The following is a 22,763-nucleotide window of genomic DNA, read 5'->3' on the forward strand; positions in this document are numbered from 1 at the left end:
GCTACGCGGCAGCCGCAGCAGAAAATTGCAAAGCTCTGCCGGACGGAGGAGCCGGAGCGCGGCGCTGCCCGCCAAAAGTCCCATTTGGCACGCCCTGTCCCGCGGGACCGTTTCCCCGTCGTCCCCTCTGTGCATTTCACCACGTCGCCCCTGTCACGTACCATGCCAACACCGGATGATGCTTCCGCGGCGCTGTCACTGCTCCGTGTAGCAGAGCCATCACCTCCTCGTCGTTTCGATCGCGCCCAACCACTCCTTCCCGCCAATGGCGCCGCCGCCGCCGTCCTTGCTCCGCGACCTGCTCGTCGCTGACGGCTTCAAGAACCGTCGCAGGCCGCCCGAGGGCTCCGCGCCGGCGGCCTCGAGAGCCACGAGCATGTCGCTGCAGCAGCGGCGCCCGGGCAAGCCCTCGCGCTCGCAGTCCGACGTGCTCACCCGCAGCCGCCTCAGGGAGATGAACGGCGATCCCGACGCCGGCGGGAGGGACGCTTACGGCGACGAGCGGCGGGCCGCGACCGCCACGCGGAGGTCGTCGGCGTCGCAGGCGAGCGCGAGGAGCTACAGAAACAAGGGTGCCAGCGACAGCGGCGCAGGAGACAGGAGGGGTTCTGCGTCCTCCTCCGCGGCCGCGGTGCCAGCGCTCGACGAGTCCGTGCTCACCGCGCTCATCTCCCTGGCCGCGGGGGCCATGAAGCGGTTCGCCAAGGACGAGGCGTTCCGCGCGTCGCTGCGCGCCGGCTGCGCCTCGTGCCTCGGCGACTCCAACCACCGCGCCGTGCTGGACCTCCGCGTGCACGCGCAGACCGTCGAGCGGGCCGCCAGGGAGAGGGAGGGCCTCGACCCGCGCGACCTCAAGCGCGCGTCCCTCAAGCTCCACGAGGTGGCGTCGCTCGACGCCGTGGGCGCGGACGCGGTGACCGCGGCGGGCGTCCCGTACCCGCGCCTCGCCGCGTGCGCGCACCTCTACATGTCCTCCGTCTCCAGGCTCCAGAGGCGGGACCACTCCGCCGCGGTGCACGCCCTGGAGGCCTTCTGCCTGGCGCCGCGCGAGGCGCGCACGCTTCTGCTCCCCGCGCTCTGGGACAGGCTCTTCCGCTCGGGCCTCGCGCACCTGCGGACGTGGCGCGACCGCGAGTCCGCCGCGGCGAGCTCGGACGAGAGGGCCAAGGAGGTGGAGAAGACGTTCGCGGACGTGGTGGACGACGGCACGCGCGCGCTCGCGTGCTACTACAGGGACTGGCTGCTGGGGCGCACGGACGCCATGGCGCTCCCGGATGTCCCTGCTCCTCCGAGCACCGTCCATGCCAGCGCGCCGAGGTGCTCGGCGTCGACGTCGTATGACATCAGCTCGGACGTCGTGTTTAGCTCCGGGGGCTCGAGTCCGGTCAAGTTTTCGTACGATGGCGCAATGCAGAAATCCGAGGAAATCGAGGAGGAAGACGAGGGGCACGCCATGGGGACGGATGCAGAGGGCGTGCTCCCTGAGTACGAGGCCGGCGAAGCAAGAAGCTACCCTCCCGCGCTGCAGGTTGAAGAAAACGTGCTTACGCCTCACAACGTAGTCAAACAAACCTCTGAACCACAGGTTAGCAAATTTCTCTGAATTTATTGCATGATGAGATAGCCAAAGTTTCTGACAAGGTTTCAATATTAGGTTGAAGATGAACCGATCAAGGAATCTGATGCGTCGACAAGTTATCGTCAGATCTCTGACATCACAGCCATCGACCTTCTAACGCTCGAGTTCTGGTACGAACAAATGCACTCTCAGCATTTTCCCAAAATTTCCATGCATAGCATGCTGAACCCTGCCATTTCGTGTAAGTTTCTCAGTGAAGGGCCGCTCCAGAATGACAAAGATGGCAACCATTTGTCTATTTTCGCCACCGTTCCCAGCGATTTCCTTTGCCCACTGACGCGGCAAATCTTCATCAATCCCGTGACCATCGAGACGGGCCAGACGTTCGAGCGTCACGCTATAGTGCAGTGGCTAGACAGAGGCTTCAGGACGTGCCCGGTTACAGGCCAAGAGCTCCTGAGCTCGTCGATTCCAGACACGAACCGTGTGCTCAGACGCTTGATCGATAGCTGGAAGTCTGAACGCAGCAAGAATCGCGTCTCCGGAAGCACCTGGCCTGAAGAGAAGCTGATTGTAACGGTTATAGACAAGGTCTTCGATTCAGCCGGAGACATGTCTGAAAAACTGGAGAAGGCAAGGCACCTGATGGCGATCGGTGGTATCGACTTTCTCCTGCACAAGTTTCAGGAAGGAGGAGATGAGCAGCAACGTGTAGCTGAACACCTGCTGTTCTGCATCAGGGCTGAAGGCAGCTGCAGGAATTACGTAGCTATAAAGATCGATGGCTCAAGCGTTCTCCGGCTTCTCCATAACGAAGTGCTTTCAGCAAGGGGAACTGCAGTGTCTCTGCTCACTGAACTGATCTGCCTGAGAAGGTGTAGTTTCCTGTTCAAGATGTGACAAAAACATTTTCTGTATATCAATTATGTTCTGCCATCCTAGATCATAACTCTCAACATTCTAATTTCCTCAGAAGGGAGATGTTCGAACTGCTCCTGCGTGGATTGGGAACAGAGTCGGTCTTGCAGGCAATGGATGTGCTGCTGGAGCATCTCCGAAGATTGCCGGTCCAAGAACAAGCCCCAGTTTCTGTTCTCCTTTTGCACTTGGATGCATTGGTATGGAGCTTTCATCGTGCGTTTCTTGCTGCCGTACTTTTTCATTCTACTGCATTTCCTCATCGATGAAAAATATGAAATGTTACTCACCAGGTCACCTGCACTTCGTTTGCTACCTTCAGATATTACCTGAAATTTTGTCTGCAGAATACTTTTCAAGCATTCGATTTTTGCAAACTCAACTATCTATGACAAGAGACTAAGAGAGTACTGAAATGTCTGGCACTGGCAGGTAGAGGCAAACAAAGACAGCATGTACAGAGAAGAAGCAGTCAAGATCATCACACAGTCTCTTAGATGCTGCATGTCCGATGACAATGTCGTGGCGAGCACTCGGAAAACCATGCTGCTGTTGGCAGGGCATTTCTCCTTCTCAGGCGACCTTCTCGGAGAGGACTGGATGCTGAAACAAGCCGGGTTTGTGGACGCCTCACGTGCCAGCTCTATCAATTCCGATGCTGTTGTACAGGTACGCCAAGCCAGCAGCCAGTACAAAGAGGCACACGGCCATACTGATCACTTTCAGGAACATTTTCTGAAGTTCCTTTTGCCGTGCATTTGCATGTGCATATGTGCGACCAGGACAAGGAAGCAGTCGGAAACGAGGCCTGGCCGAGGCACGCGACGGCGGCGCTCCTCGGCAGCAGCGGGGTCAGGAGGCCGTTCCTCGAGGCGCTGTCCAGGTGCCTGGGCTCCCCCGACGCTGACCTGGTGGGCGCGTGCCTGACGACGGCGGGGTGGCTGAGCCGCTCGCTCGCGGCGGCGTCGCTCGACGCCGACGCCGCGGACGCGGACACGTCCCTCGCCGCGTTCTCGGCGCTCGTCCCGCGGCTGAAGCAGTGCCTGGCCCCCGCCCGGCCGGCGCGGCACCGGGTCCTCGCCGCCGTGTCGCTCCGCAACTTCAGCAAGATCCCAGGTGACGCGTCGCGGTCTCCCCCTTTGTGTCACCTCGATGGGCATGCCATCTCTGCTGCCCGATGCCATCGGCAACCTGATGGCAAAAGTCACGTCATTATTAAAGGTAGCCACGGGATTGTTAGCGTCAAGTGACTGACGGAATGATTGCGCTGCAGAGTGCAGGGAGCTGCTGGTGCTGCTGGCCGACGGCCTGCGCGACCACCTCGCCGATCTCGCGCAGCTGGCTGGGACGGCCGGTCAGCTCTCCGCCGAACTCCAGGAACAGCATTGACTTCCGCGCGCGCGCCGGGTCGGTCGCCGTAGGGGAGCCGCCCGCGACGGGGCCTCTCGTCATCCTCGCAGGGGAGATTATTAGATTCAGCGGGAAGTGTCTGAAACCCGCTGCTTTTGTGGACCCGTTCGGTCGTCAGATACAAACCCTTTGAACTGAACTCCAAACAGTCTCTCCGAGAGTGACAGAGGCAGTACAGTGGTACAGCCTATCTTCTTCTTCTTCTCTGAAAATGTGTCTATCTTCATGTATCCATTTTTCTTCTGCGTCGGCTGTGAATATCGCACGATGCTTTGACAGAGACCCGGGCGTTTTAGCTTGCAGCCGTGGAATTTCCAGTGATGGAATGGTCTTCCCCTCCACTTGCGGAATTCGGGTGGTGGATTAGGACGTTAAGCAACTTGGTTGGTAGGAGCTATGGCTTAGGAATTGATTGTAGGCATAGTACATTACTGTCACCGCCCTTTAACCTCGGGCAGCAGCCGTGTTCAGATCGGAGACTTGTGCTCGGCTACGTCTCATCATTGTGATGTTGTTCACATGACGTTACATTACGAATGGTCCGCTCTTTTTTTTCTTTTCCCCATCGACCAAAACAGTGGGCTGGTCACTGGAAATTCCGCCGCGCATTTCTCATGATCCGCCGGAGGCTCGATTCCTACGAAAGGTCCGAAGCAACGAGCCCATGTACGAAAGTAGCGGCAGGTCTGCAGAGCAGATATACAAGATACTAACCTCCGTTCACGAATACTTGTCAACTTTGATTTTTACTATTGCTACTTTGACCGCTAATTTTTTTTAAAAGTATCCAGTTAACGAGAACACTTAGAGTATCATTGTATTTTGTGTCAAGAATATTTTAAGTATTCCACATGGTTAAAATGGCATAATAATGAATTTATGAAAAAATTGAAAGTCAAACTTTGAATAGTGAAGTCAAAATTGTCAATTATTTGTAAACAAGGTTAGTAGTATCTTTCCAGCCTGTCAGCTCACGAACGCCGCCGCGGCCGCGGGAGCACGCGTGGCTCACTGGCTGCGACAGCGACTCGTCACTCGCCGTTAGTGGTTACTGTGACTGCAGATTTTGTTCGCGTCCGTCCTCCAGGCTCCAGCTCCATACTCTGCGCCGTGCCCGCGGCCTCGAGCGACCTCTCCGGCTCTCCCCCACACGAGGGCCATGTTGCGTGACCCTGCGACCCACCCACCGGGCAGCAAGACGTTTCGCAACTTGAGGCCGGCACGCTCACCTCACCGGCGTACTACAGGGCAGATGGGGCAAACTGAAGTACTGAACACGGTTTCGCAAACTGCTACCCATCTCTCATTTTTTTTTTGAAGGTTCCATCTCTCATTTTCGGCGGAGACCTCCTAACCGTTGGTTAGTTAATCCATGTGCTCAGCGCCGACCACGATCGCGGCGGCACAGGGTCCCGGATACGGACAGATCGTTCGCCTCTCGGCACCCCTGCCAGGCCATCGGCAGAGATGATTGCCGTTAGCGCCCCCGCCACTTGCCGTCAGTTGAGTTGAGCGGTTGCGCATGTGCCGGAGCCAATCGCCGTCAGTCCGTCAGTGCCGAGGCGGCCAGACATGCTCGGATTCGGATCTGGCAGGGGCCAGTGCACGAGCTGCAGGATTGCAGGAACCAGTCGTTGTCCTCCAGTGCGCGGTGCCGGGGCGCGAAAAAGTTTCCGCCACTTTGGGGTGTCCAAAATTTGCAGCGTCAGCCATGGCCCAGCTTTTCATTGTCGTGGTGAGTGGTGACTATAGGTAATCATGGAAAGATTAAAGTTACCGAGACTCCTAGAGCACCGCCGAAAGGAAACTAGGAAAAACGAAAAGAAAAGCTCGCCTAGAAAAAATAGGTGAATACCGTGCAACCGCAAGGCGTTAAAAGGTTTGTGACCAAATCATGGTGGTCGATTTGGAGGTGTCAGCGCGAACACAATTTGATACGTGGATGTCAATCAACTTACAAGAAAAGAAGTAAAATAGAACAATTGGAACCTTTCCCACGTGGATCGTTCTAGGATCCTAGAATATATTTTTTTCCGAGAAAAAAATCTCGCATGCATGGAGTACTAAATGAAGTCAACTTGTAAAATCTTTTTAGGGACGAGTGTAACTTTTAGTGACGAATCTAATAACGGTAATTAATCGATGATTAGTTACAGTAATGCTATAGTAACCATCCTCTAATCACGCGGTCAAAGACCTCATTAGGTTCGTCAGGGTTCCTAACGCAGGTGTTCTGAAGTTGGTTTTGTAAACTGATTTTATTTGACACCTCTTATGGGCGGTCAAACCCTAACTAGAATTCCTAGAACGAAACCGTAATGATCTTGTTGTATGCTATTTTATTTGGCATGTCCTACATGTTAAGTCATCCTATATAGGGTCAGTTGGATCCATGCCACTACAATTTCACAAAGTTGGATTTCATGTTGAAATCCATGCCATTGAGTGGCATGATTTTCAACGTGAAACTCAATTTCACAGAGTTGTGGTGGCATGAATCGAATTTTCCCTATATAAAAGGGGCCACTTCGGAGAATTGATATGAGTGAGGGGACAAATGCCCCGACTGCCACTTCGCTCCAACAAGCGGTAAACGATGAATAAGGATGAAGATGGAAAATGCTATATGGTGCAATTTAGTATGCCATGCATCAACTACATAGAGTTCTTGCGTGATCGCAACAAGTTCTCGAGGAAGCCATCCTAATCCTGAGGATCGGTCCGACTTCTGTACACAAACACCTCCTCAAGGATTAGAGTGATAGCGTTCGACTGTTCTTGATGTCCTGTCATATCTCAGTTCATCTCTTGTTGTACTCTTATTTATTCATCATACTTGCCTCACTCGTATATTGTAAACTCAGTCGGTATTTTGTCTCCATGTTGTGGTTCCATGTAAAAAAAGCTTCATATGTTACGTCTCTGAAATCAAATATCAATATTCAATATTTGTGTTTGGCATCAGAGATCCCAAAATTTTTCAACGCTACAGTAACTTCGAACGTTTAACCATTAATTAGGAGTATTAAATGTAGATAACTGACAAAACCCATCCCATAACCCTCGGGTTAGTTGCGAGACGAATCTTTTAATCCTAATTGAACCATGATTAGACAATATCGTGCTATAGTAAACAACCTCTAATGAATGATTAATAAGGCTTAATAGATTCGTATCGCGATTTTTCCGTCTATCCGTGTAATTATAATTTTATAATTAGATCATGTTTAGTCATTCTAATTTTCTGTTGAAAATTACTACAGTGAATTTCGTTCAAATTTTAATAGGTCCAACCACACCCATACTAGTTACGAGCCCGCGTGGTACGGCTGACAAATAGCAGAGTCAGGGTCTCACGGAACCGTATTCCAACGCTACTGTGCAACGAGAAACCGCAGGCAGGCGCAGTCAACGACTCCACGCTACAAGTCAGGTCAGCACAATGACCTTTTCTGGCAGGTGGTACGTGCATTTCGACGGATTTTCTCCGGATCAAGTGATTGCACACGCGCAGATCCGCTGATGCAGCGGATGACGAGCGAGCTCCCAGAGAAGCTTCCTCCGCCCCGGGGACGAGGTCAGACGCTCCAGACCCGTGCACGCGAAACATCCCTTCCTCGTGGAAGGAATTCCCTCCTCCCTCCGTCTAGTTTACTAGTATGATCAGCGGGAGGTTGCTTTCCCCCACGGTCACTTTATCCACTTCCTCGCAGTATATCTAGCTGGTGGTCTCATCTTTGATCCCGAGCAAAGCGAGAGGGGGACGGGACAGGTGGGGGCACGCTTGGGCCGGGTCCCACCTGCCGGCGAGAGGCGAAAGGATTAGACACCCGGGCCCAGGCGACGGCGCAGCCAGGGCTCACCGAACCTATTTTATGGATCTGTCAAAAACGCTCTGAGTACTTTATAGGTTAGCTTTTCCTTTCCTTTTTTATTTGTTTTTCCCCGCCGTGCACGTTCGCGGTTCGCCCATCCACGGAGACAAGAACGCCACGACGCCGGACGCCGGCGGCTGGGCGCTTTCCTTCCCGAGGCTCGCCTGCGATCGCGAACGGCTGCCATTCCCTATCGCCGGCCGCGCGGGTCCCCGCCCCGCCACGGCCGCCGGAGCCGGAGCCGCCGCCGCCGCCGCCGCCGCCACCACCACCACACCACCCGGCCCGGTCGGGCTCGCGGCGAGCCCGGGGTGTGACGGGTGAGTTCAGTGTACCTGTCCGCTCCGTCGCCGAAACCAAGGCGAGGCGGGACGGACGACGGAGGAAGGCCGCTGCCGACCTTCGTCTCACCCTCGCCTCACCTTCCCCCACCCCACCCGCAAAAATCCAAAGCCGCGCCGCGATTAATTAAGCGCGCACCAGCCGGGCGCATCGACCCAGCGGCGACTCCCCCCTTGCCCCCCGCACCGCTCGCTCGCTCGCTTGCGCGGCCGTGGTCGTCGTCGCACGCACTGGCCGCCAGGCCACCACCAGCAGCGCCCAATCCAAACCCGGGGACGTGACCAATCCAGAGTCCGGACGAACGAGCAGTTGCGTGCGCTGCGCTCGCTTTCCCCGAAACGGGACCCGAGCGGCAGAAGACCAGACAGAGGGAGAAGGAAGAAGCCGCCATGAAGCAGCGCCAGCTGCGGCAGCAGCTGCCTCCTACTAGTCCCGGTCCTCGCCGTTAAATCCAGAGCCCCCCCAAGCCCGGCTCCTCTCCTCCCGGCTCCCGCTCCCGCTCCCATTCCCTGACCCAACCAGAACACCCAGATAAGAGATTCCGTTCCGTCTGCGGCGTTGGCGTCTCCGTGAGCGGGGCGGCCGCCGGGAGCTTGATGCGCCAGGGGCGGCGGCTCCACCCCGTCGTTTGATGGGCAACGCATGCGGCGGCGCCCTTAGATCCAAGCACCTGCCCAGCTTCAAGCACGCCGCGTCGCAGCGCCAGGACTCGGAGTACAGCGCCGCCGACGACTCGCCGAAGAAGCCCTCCACCCGCGCGCCCACGCCGCCCGCCGCCACGGACGCCCACGCGGGCCACGCGTCGGCGCCGCCCGCCGCCGGGATGAGGCGCGGCGGGGCGGGCGCGCCGCCGGACCTCGGCTCCGTGCTCGGCCACCCCACGCCCAACCTCCGCGACCTCTACGCGCTGGGCCGCAAGCTCGGGCAGGGGCAGTTCGGCACCACCTACCTCTGCACCGAGCTCGCCACGGGGGTCGACTACGCCTGCAAGTCCATCTCCAAGCGCAAGCTCATCACCAGGGAGGACATCAACGACGTGCGCCGCGAGATCCAGATCATGCACCACCTCTCCGGCCACAGGAACGTCGTCGCCATCAAGGGCGCCTACGAGGACCAGCTCTACGTGCACATCGTCATGGAGCTATGCGCCGGGGGCGAGCTTTTCGACCGGATCATACAGCGCGGCCACTACAGCGAGCGCAAGGCCGCCGAGCTCACCAGGATCATCGTCGGGGTCGTCGAGGCCTGCCACTCGCTCGGGGTCATGCACCGGGACCTCAAGCCCGAGAACTTCCTGCTCGCCAACAAGGATGATGACCTCTCGCTCAAGGCCATCGATTTCGGGCTCTCTGTCTTCTTCAAGCCTGGTGAGCTGAGTCTGCAAACTTCTTTACATTATGATGACATGCTGTTTCTGCCGCTCGATTGAAATCTGTGCACTGGAAAATTGGCGGCAACAGTGAAACACTGAAACTGAAGCTCCTACAGTCGTGCTTTGGCGTTAGCTCTGCTTTACTCGTGCAGTCATACTCGTAGGACCTGAAATGGGTGATTGCAGGTGAAATTTTGCCACAGCAGCTTTTGTGGAGTCATCACGCAACTGAAACAGCTTTTGCAGTTTGAGTTGATGGTTTAGAACTTTAGGCTGGCGGCAAATAAATGCAGCTAATTACTTGTCATTCAAGATAAGTTGTGGCAACACAAGTTAATGGGTTAAGGATCCAAAATGCAAGTTCAGCAACGAGCATTTCGTAGCTGGGGGCAGTTCGATGATTGCATCTTATCGAAAGCTGGTGTGGTTAACATTTTGTTCTTATAGTGATCAGATGAGAACTTCTTCGAATTTTCCTGACCCTTGACACTTTTCCCTTTTCTTCTTTTATTCTTTCAGGTCAAGTTTTTACCGATGTCGTTGGTAGCCCATATTATGTTGCTCCAGAAGTTTTGTGCAAAAGTTATGGACCAGTAGCTGATGTCTGGACAGCCGGTGTCATTCTCTACATTCTCCTAAGTGGTGTGCCCCCATTTTGGGCAGGTACGTACTTGATATTTCTGCTTTCAGTTATTGTTATTATCCCTGTTGACCGCAGGCTAACATTTTTTTTCCCAATGTATACAATGCAGAAACACAGCAAGGGATATTTGATGCTGTATTGAAAGGTGTCATCGATTTTGATTCTGACCCCTGGCCTGTGATTTCTGATAGCGCAAAAGATCTTATAAGGAGAATGCTGAATCCTCGCCCTGCGGAACGCTTAACAGCACATGAAGTTCTATGTTCGTTTCTTAGATCACTTTATACTGTTGATTTGTTAATTATCGGATACCGTAACACATCCATTCATGTATTTGCTTGTTGGGTAAAAGGGTAACACTTAAACTTGTGCACAGGTCATCCATGGATTCGTGATCATGGAGTAGCTCCTGATCGTCCACTTGATCCAGCTGTCTTATCTCGCATTAAACAATTCTCTGCAATGAATAAATTGAAGAAAATGGCTTTACGAGTAAGTGCAATTCTTTTAGGCATGATTTTTGTATGAATTTAGTCCTTGCGTTCAGAAAATAGTACTACAATTTTTCAACTGATATTCCTTTGGTTGATCCTATGGTTTTAAAATTATCTTTATTGCTGGGCAATCAATGACTTTTAAGTCACCTTTATCACGAGATCACCTAACCCACAACAATATTACTTATATGATCAGATCCATATTAGTACCTAGTATCAACGAGAGTTAAAATGTTGGTTGTTTTTAACTGTAGGCATCTCGCAGAGAGTTATGTTGTATTTTAGATTGCTTGTTTCTGCAATGCTACATTAATTGACTATATATGTTTATTCTAATAGGTTATAGCTGAGAGCCTCTCAGAGGAGGAAATTGCTGGGTTGAAGGAAATGTTCCAGACCATGGACACTGATAACAGCGGTGCAATTACATATGATGAGCTAAAAGAAGGATTGAGAAAATATGGCTCCACACTAAAGGATACTGAAATTCGTGATCTTATGGATGCAGTAAGTTCTTATGTGTATTTTTGGCTATAACGACCTGGTCCTGGAATCTAATGTTGCCAATGCCTTTTGGTTTTGTCTTATATAAGCTGTTAGTTGACTTGACAACATAAGCTGCCTCCTGCCAGCTCATAATACTATATGCGACTTCTTCAAGAATCTAGTTCTTGGCTACTTAAAAAGTCAATCCATTATTTGTTGCAGTTTCAACTTATGTGTGATCTGTTTTTATTACATATCTGTGATTAGGATGCATTGCCATAGCAACATCTTGCCTTTTAATTTCTTCCTTTTGTCTGTGACATTGCAAATAAAGCTTCTGTAAATTTCAGATATTCCACTGAGCACAGATTATAAGTAATATTTCCTCATCTGAAAGCAGCAACCATTTATTGTCTTATCTGTGCTTATGTGCTACATGATGTGTATGTGCGAAAGTTCTTTTTCTTTACTTGAGTGGTCTAGCAACTACGCATATTTAATTTAAAGGCTGATAAAATTGAACTTCACACCTGGCCTTCTTCTTACACCAGAGGCTTTGTAAAAGAGAAGTTATAACATGGTATACCAAGAATCTTATGTGTTTCTTTTGTTTCATCCATTTAGGCTGATATCGACAACAGCGGAACAATTGACTATATAGAATTCATTGCTGCGACGTTGCATCTCAATAAGCTGGAACGTGAGGAACATCTTGTGGCAGCCTTTTCATATTTCGACAAAGATGGTAGTGGCTACATCACAGTGGATGAACTGCAGCAAGCTTGCAAAGAGCATAACATGCCAGATGCTTTTCTTGATGATGTCATTAACGAAGCAGATCAGGACAATGTAAGTCTTATATTTTATTAAGTCTACATGCGCGAAACTCCATAATGCATGAGTGCATAGAACTTGTAACATGGATCCCTTATTTATTTCTTACTAACTTTCATTAAAACTATAGGATGCCTACAACCAATGCAAGTAGTATGATGCAATGAAACTTGTAATGGATCTGAACTCGCCAATAAAGACAGACGCATTTATTTGATGCTTCATTAATCAATGCTTGATGGTTCTGTTAGTAACAATACACAAGTTAATGGCATTTCTTTGAGGGCTACAAAAGTTAATGTCGTTGACATGGTAGTCTAACCTCGTTCTATTTTTCCAGGATGGCCGCATTGACTATGGAGAGTTTGTTGCCATGATGACCAAGGGCAATATGGGAGTCGGTCGAAGAACAATGAGGAACAGCCTGAATATCAGCATGAGGGACGCACCTGGTGCATTCTAGAGACTTAACACGATGTACAGCTTGTGGCTTAGCTTCTTCTTGTCTTGCTGCCCTCCGAAGCCTTCTGCAATTTTTCAAAATGTTGTTAGTTATCTGTGTGGATGTGTTTTTCTGGGAATTCCGATTCAACTCTTGTGATTGATTCCATGAAATGCATAACATGTCCATGTGAATGATCTCTTGTGCTGCTGCCCCTTGACTTTGCCAAACGTTAGTAATGTGCAGAGAACTGGCTCACCATGCTCTATGCATGTCTCCCTTTATTGATGACATCAATGCTTGGATCCACGCTGTATTCCATATCACAATTTCATACGTTGTTCCACTTGGATTGGACGAACCTGTACTGAACGCACTATTTTCATGTTGTCTGCCTTTATCTAATCCACTGTTCAGGGTTGACGACGCACTGTTATTTTTCACGGGACACCTTTTGTTACTAATCTAATTCACTGTTTAGGCTGGACGATTCTATCGTGGAACAGAAATGGCAAGGAAATCTTTTGATATTCTATTATCGCTCTCTTCAACCAATATGCTGGGCTAAAAAAAGAACTACGCACGAATCAGTTGTCATCGGTCACCGCTCACCAGTAGTCCCTGCAAGAGCAGGAACCATCTTTGAAGTGGTGGAATCGAACGGCATCCCGAATCACAAACTCCCGGCCGGTAACGGACGATATCAACTTGATCACTGTGTGGCAGTCACCACAAATCCGCAGGTTCTTCATAATGTGGATCGGCATCCAGTCGGGCAAGCTCATGATCCCAAATGCCACAGCCAGCTTCTCGCTGTGGTGAATCTCTGAGCGCGGGGACTCGGTCCTCACGTACCCTAGGGCCACAATCTTCTCCATGAGCTTATCCAACTTGTTCCTGATCGCAATCACCTGTGGATGGCTCACATCATCTGCTTTGAAGACGTGGACCTTGTTGTCAACCTCCATCCAGCTGTAACCCGGGTTCTTCTTGATCCCCTTGTCCCTCATCAGCTTCCTGACCTGTGCGGAATCATCTGATTTCCCAGCATCGGCATAGATCTTGGCCATAAGCATGTAGCTCCCAGAATCAGGTGAGTCCAGCTCAAACAAGTGCTTCGCTGCAAGTTCAGCGAGCTCATTGTTCCCATGTATCTTGCAGGCGCTAAGAAGAGCTCCCCAAACCTCAGCGGTTGGTTTCATGGGCATCTTGTCAATGAGATCTTTGGCTTCTGTCAGGTGCCCTGAGCGTCCAAGTAGATCTACCATGCATGAGAAGTGTTCCAGTCCAGGTGATATGTTATGGACCCTCTTCATCATATCAAAATAAGATTTACTCTCCTGCACGAGTCCAGAGTGGCTACAGCCTGACAGAACTGCAACATAGCTTATGTAGTCTGGCTTTGCACCTCTTTTCAGCATGTCGTCAAAAATCTCAATGGCTTGCTTTCCCATGCCATGCTGTGAATAACCAGTGATCATGGCATTCCAAGATACAAGATCCTTCCCATTCAGGAAGTCGAATACTTTTCGAGCTTCTAATATCCTTCCGCACTTGGAATACATTGTAATAACTGCATTCGCAACATATGTGTCTAAGAAGAGACCAACCTTTACAGTGCCACCAATTATCTGATCTCCAAGTTTACTTGCACCTAAATCTGCACAGCCTTTGAACAATGTGACATAGGTAACCCAGTCAGGTCTGAGATCCTTCTCACTTAGCATAGCACTATACATCTTGAGGCCATCTTCCTCAGCTCCATGTTGTATATATGCGCCCAACATAGCATTCCATGTAATTACATTTTTTGTGGACATGCCATCAAAGAACTGGCGAGCTTTCGTGATGTTCCCTACTTGAGAATATGCAGTAATCATGCTTGTCCATGATACAATGTCCCTCTCATTCATAAATCTGAATATAAGTTCAGCACTTTGGAGATTACCACACTTTGCATACATAGAGATCAGAGAATTGGAGACGACAACAGCTTGGATCTGCCCACTTTTCAGACAAAGTGAATGCAGTTGCCTCCCGAGGCACAAATCCATCCTGCTGCAGCAGCCACTTATAAGAGTTGCCAATGCAAATTGATCAAGTGTCATCAACTCAGCTCTCATCTGGTTGAACAACTCAACAGATTCAGTGAAACATCCATACTGCAAGAATCCAGATACGAGAACTGTCCATGCCACGCTATTACGATCACGTAAAGAGTTGAACACCGCCTTAGCTTCCTTGAAACAGCCACTTTTTGCATATAGCTCAACAAGAGCACTAGCAACATATGGATCAATGCGGGGTAGGTTCCGAATCACCTGAGCATGGAGCTGTTTACCCCATCCCAAAGAAGACAATCTGGCACATGCAGTAAGAGAACTAGTGTACGTTGTTGAATCAAGACGCACGCCTTTGCTGTACATCTCTACAACCATATCAAGGGCTTCTCTGACTCGTCCACTCTGAGATAATGCTGACACCATCATGTTCCATGAAACAACATCTCGTTCAGGCATGCTATCAAAAAGCTCGAGAGCACAGTCAACACCATATGTCTTGGCATACCCCACCAGCATACTGTTCCGGCAGAAAATAGTGGGGTTTTCTACGCAAACAGACAACCTTGAAGCTAAATCCACAGCTCCGCATCTCACAAACATGTCCACAAGGGAAGCTGCTACTTCACTGTCATACTGGGAATCGAACTTCTGAACCATCCCAAGAAGCTGCAGTGCCAAACCGTGCCATCCAAGGGCACCACAAGACTTCATGGCACAACTGAATGTGAATGCATTTGGCGACGAATCCCCGCTTTGGTGCATGGACTGAAAGGTTTCGAGAGCATCCAAGTAGTGCCGGCTCTGAAAGTATCCGGACATGAGCGTGTTCCACGAGGCCACATCTTTGGCGGGCATTCTATCGAACAGCTCCACGGCATCGCTCAGGCGCCCGAGCTTGGCGTACCCATTGAGCATGACGTTGTGTGTGATGACGTTGGGGCTTGCGATGTCCGCCAGCAGCAGGCGTCGGGCGTCGGGGAGGGCTCCGCAGGATAGGTAGGCGTGGAGGAGCGTGTTCTGGAGGAAGACAGCGGACGCGAGGCCCACGGCGACGAGGCGGCCGTGCAGCGCGCGGGCGCCGGAGAGCACGCCGCGTGCACTGCACGAGCGCAGCGCTTCCGCAAAAGCCTGCGTGACCTCCATGTAGGAGGCAGCCGCCGCTGCCGGAGGAGGAGGCGGCGGCGGTGGTGGCCATGGGGTCGCCACCATTCAAACGCTTCGCTTTGCGTCGTCCCCAGAACAGCAGGAAAGAAGAGAGAAAGCCGCCCGGTCCAATTCGGCCCATTGAACTTTGGTCGCGGGCTCGTCGCGGCTGGGGGAGTTGGGGGCACCAGCGCAAAAAGGAAATACGCCATCCGAGAATGAAAGCGTAGAATTGGTGTCACCGCCTTCTAGTCTGTCTTCCTCCTCTCTCTCGTTACTCGCGCGTCGGGTCTCCGAAGTCCGAACTTCCCACCCGGCAGCGACGAAATCAAAGCCGGAGACTTTTGATCCAGTGTTAGGACTCAGGGCTTTGGCGCGAGGCCATGGAGGGATCCCTGGAGGCGCGGCCTGGCGTCCTCCTCGTCGGCGCCCCCGGCGTCGGCAAGCGAACCATCCTCTCCAGTGAGATCTCGCTGTCCTCCTTTCTGTTTATTTCCATCTCTCGATTTGAATGGGAAACATCGACCGGATAGACTAGCCGAACTGTTTAGATCCGAATCCGATGTGTTCGCGTCGTTAGGGAGGAGAAGAAGATCACTTGATCCTCCGGTGATTTGGGTTTTCAATGGACAAAATAAAAAGGGAATTGTTTTGGAGTAGATTATCTTGTAGTGTTCTAGCTGGGAAATTAACGCCTGTTGTTTCACTCACTGCTGTTTAAGTTTATGAATATGTTTTTTCCAGTATTGAAATTAATACTATTTTTTATTGGTTGCCGTGCTTCGTATTTCCTCATCATTTTCATTTCACTATGAACTACAGGGCTGCTTGCAGCTGAAATACCTGACGTGCATGACTTGTCATCTGGTGTGCTGTGTCAGGGGTATGCGATGGCATTATGTCAAATTATGTTTTTTGTGTACTCAATTACAGAAGTACTCCCTCCGTTCCAAAATATAGTTCGTTTTGACTTTTTTAAATTCATACATTTGTTATGTACCTAACATATGTTATATCTAGGTGCATAGCAAATACTATGAATCTAAAAAAGCCAAAACGACCTACATTTTGAAACGGAGGGAGTAGAAAGGATGGACTTCAGTTAATCTTCTGATTCTTGACATAATTTATTTTTGAGTTAAATACAACAGCGGCCCTCGAATTTGTCCCCAGGTGCCACTTAGGTCCACGAACTCGCAAAATCGAAATCTTGCACCTTGAACTTGTTAAGTTGTGCCACTTAGATCCATACCCCTCGATATGGCGCCACGTGGCATGAATATATGAAAAAAACTCCTCCAAAGTTGCTATCTTCTACATTCACCCCCTCCCCCTCCCCCTCCCATTCTATCTCTTTCTCTCCCCCCACGCCTCCCCTGCTTCCTCCGCCAGTGCGCCGCCGCCCTGGAGCTCGCGGCCGCCGCCGACGCCGCCCCCCTGGAGCTCGTGACTGCCGCCCCTGGATCTCGCGGACTCCGCGCTCGCCGCCGCCCTTGGAGCTCGCGGACTCGCTCGCCGCCACCCCTAGAGCCCGCGGACTCCACGCTCGCCGCCGCCCCTCGAGTTCGCGGCCTCCGCGGCCTTCTCCGAGGAGTGCCGGAGGAGGAGGAGGAGGAGGAGGAGCGCGGCGGCCGCTACCATTGCGGGCGGGGAATCAACTGGCGCAGGAGGAGCCAGTTCTTGGCGCCGGCGGCCAGACGGCCAAGAAGTGCGGCTCTTGGCTCGCCCCCCGTTCCCGTCTCCTCCAAGAAGACGCCGACGGCGGGGAGGGCGCCGCCGAGGATGGTGAGCAGGAGGAGGGCGGGTTCTTGCGCCAATAGGTGCTCCACTCTAGGGCCGGCGACCGCGGCAAAGGTGAAGCCGGCGTACGACGCGCCGCGCGCGCCGGTGTGGGTCTCGGACGAGCGGGACGACAGGGTCGTCGCCCCACTGCAACAGCCCGCCCAAGTACGGCGGGGCAGCGAGGCCTCCGCGTCAAGGAAGCGAGGTCTCCTTCCCTGCCATCACCGTCTCCTGCATCCTCGACGCCTCGTGGCTCCGTCGCCGCCGTCCTTGACATGGAAGACCCCTGTCGCTGCCTCACCCCGTAGCAACCACTCGCCGGTGAGCCTCACCGCTCCCTGGAATGTGTGGCGCGCACGCTCCCACCTCCTTTCCGCCGCCTGGATCTGCCCCGTCCTTGGCGCATCGCGGCATCGAGCGGAGGAGCCGAGTCGGCGGGGGCGGCACACGCGCTCGGTGGCGGAGCCACCGGAGTAGTGAGGGGGAGGGGGCGGCATAGGGAGCAGGGAGGGGTAGGGGCGGCGGAGGGAGCTAGGAGGGGGAGAGCGCGGCGGAGGGCGCAGGGAAGGAGATGGCGCAGGGGAGGAAGCAGCGGAGGGCGCATGGAAGGGAAGATGATAAAACTTAAGGGCATTTTTGCATATATTCATGCCCCTTGAAGGGGTATGAACCTAAGTGGCACAACTTAACAAGTTCAGGGTGCAAGATTTTAATTTTGCGAGTTCGTGGACCTAAGTGGCACTTGGAGACAAGTTTGAGGGCCGCTGGTGTATTTAACTCTTTATTTTTTGCTACTGATTGCCGAGCAGGTGGACAATTGAAACAAAGTATTACTCAGCTGACCTTTCCATCTGGACAGCGAATCTTGATGAAGAGTTTTCTCTTGGTTCCCTCCCTCATCTAGATCGGCTGGCTGCCCTTGTTATGGTCTTCGATATGAGTGATGTCCGAACTGAACCCATGTTCTCATGCAAATTTTATTGCATTTTCCATTTATAGTTTGTTTATATATTTTGAACCTCATAATTTTCAGTGTCCAATTTCTTTTTTTTATGATCAATGGTCAATGCTAAAGTGGGATAACTGTCTTAAATAATTATGCAGGAATCCTCCTTGCTTACTCTTCAAAGTTGGGCTGCCAATGTTGATATGCAGAGGTTTGAGATCTTGTTGTGCATTGGAAACAAAGCAGATCTTGTACCTGGTCATGATGCGCACGTGGAATATAGGAGGCGTATGCAAAGACTTGGGGAGTCAAGTTCCGATCCACACCCTGAATACTTGGATTTTGGAATAAATGAAAGTGAGGGTTGTGGCTTGTTATCAGTGGAAGAACCATGCATAGAGATCAGAAACTCTACTTCACAGTGGTGTATTGAGCAGAACATAGAGTATATTGAGGCCTGTGCTTCCAATACTGACTTCGATAAGTGTAAGTTGTCTCCTGTGCTGTATAGATCTCTAACTGTCAAGTTTCTCTCTCAAGTTTCTACATCTTCTTTGCCATCAAGTTATTATTGTTTCCATTGATCAATCCATCACCATGAGCTAGCACCAATTAATTATGCTGTCTCAATGAATACTTATATATTTATATCCTACAAGAACATGCGTGTTTATATATTAATTGGTGTTTATTCAAAACTAACAGGTCTATCAGTGGATGGTGATAGCCAAGGCTTAGAGCGACTCTTTGGAGCACTTTCTGCACATATGTGGCCTGGAATGATTCTGAAATCTGGAAACAGAATAACTGCTCCATCCTTGGTTGAAAAAGAAGGTAGGTTAAATACCACAAATGACTAAATTGGCACCGATGGTTGTTGATGTGAGCCTTGCTTGCTCTGCACTACTTAAAAACTATAGGATGGCATAGCATGCCAAGCAGGTTCCGACAAAGTAATTTCACATATTAGAATTGCTAAACCTCTTTACAGAAAAGATGTGTGATCTCTGCACAAATATGCTACTTTACACAATTCATTTTAGAATGATGTATTATCTATCCACAATTCTTTTTAGAATGATGTATTATCTATCCCTGATTATTTATTTTCATTCTGACAGAATCCACGGATGATGAATCAAACTATGATTTTGAGTATGAGGTCTTGTCCCATGGATCTGATGACCAGTGGGAATTCGTTGGTGAGACAAGTACTTCCAGAAGCTTTGAGAGATCGAGTGAGGCTAACGATGCACAGGATCACACACATCAAGTTGTGAATCCTAGTGCTGATTCTTCAGCATCCAATGTTCTACCGAGTGACAGACCCACAGAAACTACTGAAGAGAGTACTGTAACTCAGAGCAACAAGGCCAACGATAGTGATCATGTGGATAAGACCACAGCTGATAGCATTGACAATCATCAAGGTGAGGTAACAGAGGCTAACAACCTGTTTGAGGAGCATTATGGTCTAGATGACCTGGAGAAGCTGATGTCGGAGATTGGCAACATGCGATCCAACCTAAGGCTCATGCCCGACTTCCAAAGGAGGGATATGGCTGCCAAGCTAGCCATGAAAATGGCAGCCATGTTTGGTGATGACGATGAAGACGCATTTGAGGATATCTAAGGCAATTAATGCAATTCCACCCTACTGCTGATTCCCATTCAGGTTGCAGATGATCAGGAAATGTTTTTTGTACAGGGCTTCAGGCTGATGAGCCCCTGGCCACTTGGGGCCTTTCTCATGATAATGTATTTCTTTAGTTAAAATTTTTTGCTCCTCTTGGGCATTCTAGATAACCTTGCAAGATGTATTTTATAAACTATATTTCCTTGAATCCAGCTATTTTTGTGACTATTTTATGGTGGAATTGATTAAAGAATCATGTGATGATATTATAGTCGCAAATAAAAAGAGAAACATCCAATCCCATGTACTCCACATCTATAAGCTTGAGAGGATGGCAAACATGCAGCATAGTTTGCATCTCACATGCTTCTGACAGAAGAAATATCCATTTACAATGCATTAAGCGACTCTCCATGTCAAACGCTCACTGTTCCAAAACATCTATACCTACAGCTAAAAGCTAAAAGCTGATAACACTATGCAACAAAGCAAATATTACCAAAGAGCTGAAGTACACAGATTTTATTTCCCTTCCAGCCTGTTTGACTGTAAACTTTCGTCGGAGCTATGTTTTCCAGGCTCGATAATCAGTTCTCTATCTTGGTTATCTAAATCCGAGCTCTGAAGATTCCCAGATGGTTTACCTGATAACCTATCATTATGCTGCGTACTCCTTGAATCCAAAGGGAGTTTGGTAACCTGCGAAACATTGTTAAGAATCAGAATTGCTATTCTAGAAGGCTGGTGATAAATAAAAGTAGACAATGTGATCGATTCAATTATCAGACTAGGCTTTGAGTTTTATTAATATAACAGATGGTATATATCTTTGAAAATTTCAAAGCAAAATATGGGTACAGTGTCATTGTTTATAACCTTTAAAAGTTCAAGAGAATAATGTTCATCGATAAAGCACTCACATCATTTGAAGCCTTCAGCCTTGCCTGCAAAGCTTCATGTTCAGCCTTAACACGGGATGGAACACCATCTTTTTGATAAACATTCTGTTTGGCAGTCTCCTCGTCTACTTCACTTGAAGCAGCAGCAAAAGGGTGGTTTGCTGGAATCCATCTAACTGTATCTGGGTCAACATCTGGTGGTAAGGAATCACCTTCCCTAAGAAACACAGTTGGCCTTTTCCACTGATATGCACGTGATCTCCTTTTCTGATGCATTTCTTGTTGTTCTTTCGTAAGCCTAACAGGAGCTAATCGGTACTCCTTGCCAAACATTTGTGCAGTAGAACTATCCTCATCAATCTTGACTAATGGATTATTGAAAGGATCATCATATGTGCGGAGCTTTGCACTGCAGGAAAGGGCTTCTGTCAGGATTATTCATTCAAAAGAAGTTCTTCAACAACTATCACGTACAGCTAGCAGTAAGCATACAAAACTTTCTTTTGCAATGGTATGGAACAAGTTCCTGGGGACACCAAAGGCGAAAGTAACTTTTCACAAGCATAAGTAATATAATAGACTATTTTAATGGAAAATTATATTAGTATATAATGGCATGTGTAACCAACCTAGGCATATAGACAAATTTAAATTTGTTCATAAAAAACAGTGGGTTTGGAGGCTTAGGATCATCAAGCATACATAAAACCGGCAAAAATCACTCATTGATCTTGACTATATGCTTTTCTAAAGCGGCAACCATAATTTAGTACTTGGCCAGTTTTAGTGTAATGAAGAAGAGAATGCAAGGTGCAACTTCAAGGAGTTAGTGACATACTTCCCTCGTTGGCCTGATTTTAACTGTCCGCGCCTTACTAAATCAGCAACAGAACCTCTACTATCATGCTCTCGACTTCTTATGATGGCCTGTCTTGCAACAGCAGCCAAAACTGCAATGCCAAGACAGAAACCAGCAACAAAATTCGGACCAATGTTTCTCCGGATCTGCATGAAAAGAGAAGGTAAGAACAAGAATTGCACTAACATGGCACTGACCAATTCAAGTAGGAGCCATGGTAATGCAGATAAAGCAACTGGTCTTACTCTGAAAATAAAGTAGGGCAGGCAGGAATAAAGAGAATAATAAGTTTCCCCAACTGTTTAAAACCCTGGAATGGCATGCGGGTGATTACACAAGAGCAAGGACTGCATGTTTCAGTGGTTCCCTGATGTGCTTAAGGTTCGCTGGAGGAAGATGGGCAGAGAAACAGGGTATGTCGAACCACAGGTGATAGTATTCCATGTTTCATATTTTAGGTCCATCTTGCAGCGTGCCATAATTTCCCTATCATTCCAGCAAAGCATTGTGTAGTATACCAGTGATCAAAATTCAATTGATCATCCATTTAAACCAGATCAATTTGCTGTTTGGGTGTTCATGCACAATCATTGGGAAGACAACTATGTTTCGCATTTGTATATAAAAAAAATGCACTCGTCGTCAATTAGCAGCACGCGCTGACACTAACCAATTCCGCGAAAATGTTCATAAATACCCAGGTAAGAAAAGTAAAGGGGCCGCGTTTACCGAAGCAACAGCAGGAGGCACGGAGGCGACGAGCGCTCTCAGATCTCCCACCCTCCTCTCCAGAGCCCCCACCCTCCGCTCCCCGCCCGCAACGCCGCTCGTGTCGCTCGAAGCCGAAGCCCTAATCGCCCGCGGCCACCTCGCCCTCCCGCGGAACGGCCGGGGCCCGGGGAGAAAGCGGAAGTGGAGGGAGACGGCGACGGAGGCGGGCGCCATTGTCGCCCTCGCATGGATGGAGGGTCCGGGGCTCGGAGAGTCGAAGTGCCCAAAGGCCCGAGGTAAGAGATGGTCAGATGGAGAGGGAGGGA

At 50.1% G+C, this 22,763-nt stretch overlaps 5 protein-coding genes across 6 annotated transcripts; 3 read left to right on the plus strand and 2 right to left on the minus strand.

The window, feature by feature from the left end:
* LOC120641570 (putative E3 ubiquitin-protein ligase LIN-2) lies at positions 1 to 4,333 on the plus strand. 2 transcript variants are annotated; one of them, XM_039917749.1, is made up of 7 exons: positions 1 to 1,585; positions 1,655 to 1,749; positions 1,834 to 2,454; positions 2,556 to 2,697; positions 2,930 to 3,166; positions 3,280 to 3,613; positions 3,771 to 4,333. In XM_039917749.1, exons 1-7 carry the CDS (start codon positions 266 to 268, stop codon positions 3,884 to 3,886), a joined length of 2,865 nt encoding a protein of 954 aa, XP_039773683.1. In that variant the 5' UTR covers positions 1 to 265; the 3' UTR covers positions 3,887 to 4,333. The 2 variants fall into 2 exon arrangements, with proteins under 2 accessions (XP_039773683.1, XP_039773682.1); XM_039917748.1 differs by having other exon boundaries at positions 2,553 to 2,697; positions 3,771 to 4,331.
* A 3,974-nt stretch (positions 4,334 to 8,307) lies between these two features.
* LOC120641573 (calcium-dependent protein kinase 13-like) lies at positions 8,308 to 12,664 on the plus strand. Its single transcript, XM_039917751.1, has 7 exons — positions 8,308 to 9,491; positions 10,016 to 10,159; positions 10,249 to 10,401; positions 10,516 to 10,631; positions 10,976 to 11,143; positions 11,747 to 11,971; positions 12,297 to 12,664. The coding sequence occupies exons 1-7, from the start codon at positions 8,756 to 8,758 to the stop codon at positions 12,417 to 12,419; spliced, it is 1,665 nt and encodes a 554-aa protein (XP_039773685.1). The 5' UTR covers positions 8,308 to 8,755; the 3' UTR covers positions 12,420 to 12,664.
* LOC120641572 (putative pentatricopeptide repeat-containing protein At3g11460, mitochondrial) lies at positions 12,144 to 15,746 on the minus strand. The gene has a single exon (XM_039917750.1). The coding sequence runs from the start codon at positions 15,668 to 15,670 to the stop codon at positions 13,007 to 13,009; it is 2,664 nt and encodes an 887-aa protein (XP_039773684.1). The 5' UTR covers positions 15,671 to 15,746; the 3' UTR covers positions 12,144 to 13,006.
* An 87-nt stretch (positions 15,747 to 15,833) lies between these two features.
* On the plus strand, positions 15,834 to 20,266 carry LOC120641574. The gene is made up of 6 exons (XM_039917752.1): positions 15,834 to 16,066; positions 16,427 to 16,487; positions 18,196 to 18,331; positions 18,491 to 18,818; positions 19,038 to 19,166; positions 19,454 to 20,266. The coding sequence occupies exons 1-6, from the start codon at positions 15,988 to 15,990 to the stop codon at positions 19,963 to 19,965; spliced, it is 1,245 nt and encodes a 414-aa protein (XP_039773686.1). The 5' UTR covers positions 15,834 to 15,987; the 3' UTR covers positions 19,966 to 20,266.
* On the minus strand, positions 20,248 to 22,763 carry LOC120641575 (protein MULTIPLE CHLOROPLAST DIVISION SITE 1-like). The gene is made up of 4 exons (XM_039917753.1): positions 22,456 to 22,763; positions 21,706 to 21,872; positions 20,889 to 21,276; positions 20,248 to 20,667 (listed from the first exon to the last, which is right to left on the minus strand). The coding sequence occupies exons 1-4, from the start codon at positions 22,669 to 22,671 to the stop codon at positions 20,491 to 20,493; spliced, it is 948 nt and encodes a 315-aa protein (XP_039773687.1). The 5' UTR covers positions 22,672 to 22,763; the 3' UTR covers positions 20,248 to 20,490.

Source organism: Panicum virgatum, chromosome 7K (genome assembly GCF_016808335.1).
Source record: "Panicum virgatum strain AP13 chromosome 7K, P.virgatum_v5, whole genome shotgun sequence".
Lineage (NCBI taxonomy): Eukaryota > Viridiplantae > Streptophyta > Magnoliopsida > Poales > Poaceae > Panicum > Panicum virgatum.

Bases quoted from the DNA above. Each gene is read 5' to 3' on its own strand.
- LOC120641575 (XM_039917753.1), bottom strand. From the start codon at position 22,671: ATGGCGCCCGCCTCCGTCGCCGTCTCCCTCCACTTCCGCTTTCTCCCC. The intron at 21,873-22,455 runs GTAAACGCGGCC...CTTTTCATGCAG, and splicing joins TGCCTCCTGCTGTTGCTTCG to ATCCGGAGAAACATTGGTCC. The intron at 21,277-21,705 runs GTATGTCACTAA...CCTTTCCTGCAG, and splicing joins AAATCAGGCCAACGAGGGAA to TGCAAAGCTCCGCACATATG.
- LOC120641574 (XM_039917752.1), top strand. From the start codon at position 15,988: ATGGAGGGATCCCTGGAGGCGCGGCCTGGCGTCCTCCTCGTCGGCGCC. The intron at 16,067-16,426 runs GTGAGATCTCGC...TATGAACTACAG, and splicing joins CAAGCGAACCATCCTCTCCA to GGCTGCTTGCAGCTGAAATA. The intron at 16,488-18,195 runs GTATGCGATGGC...ATTGCCGAGCAG, and splicing joins TCTGGTGTGCTGTGTCAGGG to GTGGACAATTGAAACAAAGT.
- LOC120641572 (XM_039917750.1), bottom strand. From the start codon at position 15,670: ATGGTGGCGACCCCATGGCCACCACCGCCGCCGCCTCCTCCTCCGGCA.
- LOC120641573 (XM_039917751.1), top strand. From the start codon at position 8,756: ATGGGCAACGCATGCGGCGGCGCCCTTAGATCCAAGCACCTGCCCAGC. The intron at 10,632-10,975 runs GTAAGTGCAATT...TTATTCTAATAG, and splicing joins TGAAGAAAATGGCTTTACGA to GTTATAGCTGAGAGCCTCTC. The intron at 11,144-11,746 runs GTAAGTTCTTAT...TCATCCATTTAG, and splicing joins TTCGTGATCTTATGGATGCA to GCTGATATCGACAACAGCGG.
- LOC120641570 (XM_039917748.1), top strand. From the start codon at position 266: ATGGCGCCGCCGCCGCCGTCCTTGCTCCGCGACCTGCTCGTCGCTGAC. The intron at 1,586-1,654 runs GTTAGCAAATTT...TTTCAATATTAG, and splicing joins AACAAACCTCTGAACCACAG to GTTGAAGATGAACCGATCAA. The intron at 3,614-3,770 runs GTGACGCGTCGC...ATTGCGCTGCAG, and splicing joins CAACTTCAGCAAGATCCCAG to AGTGCAGGGAGCTGCTGGTG.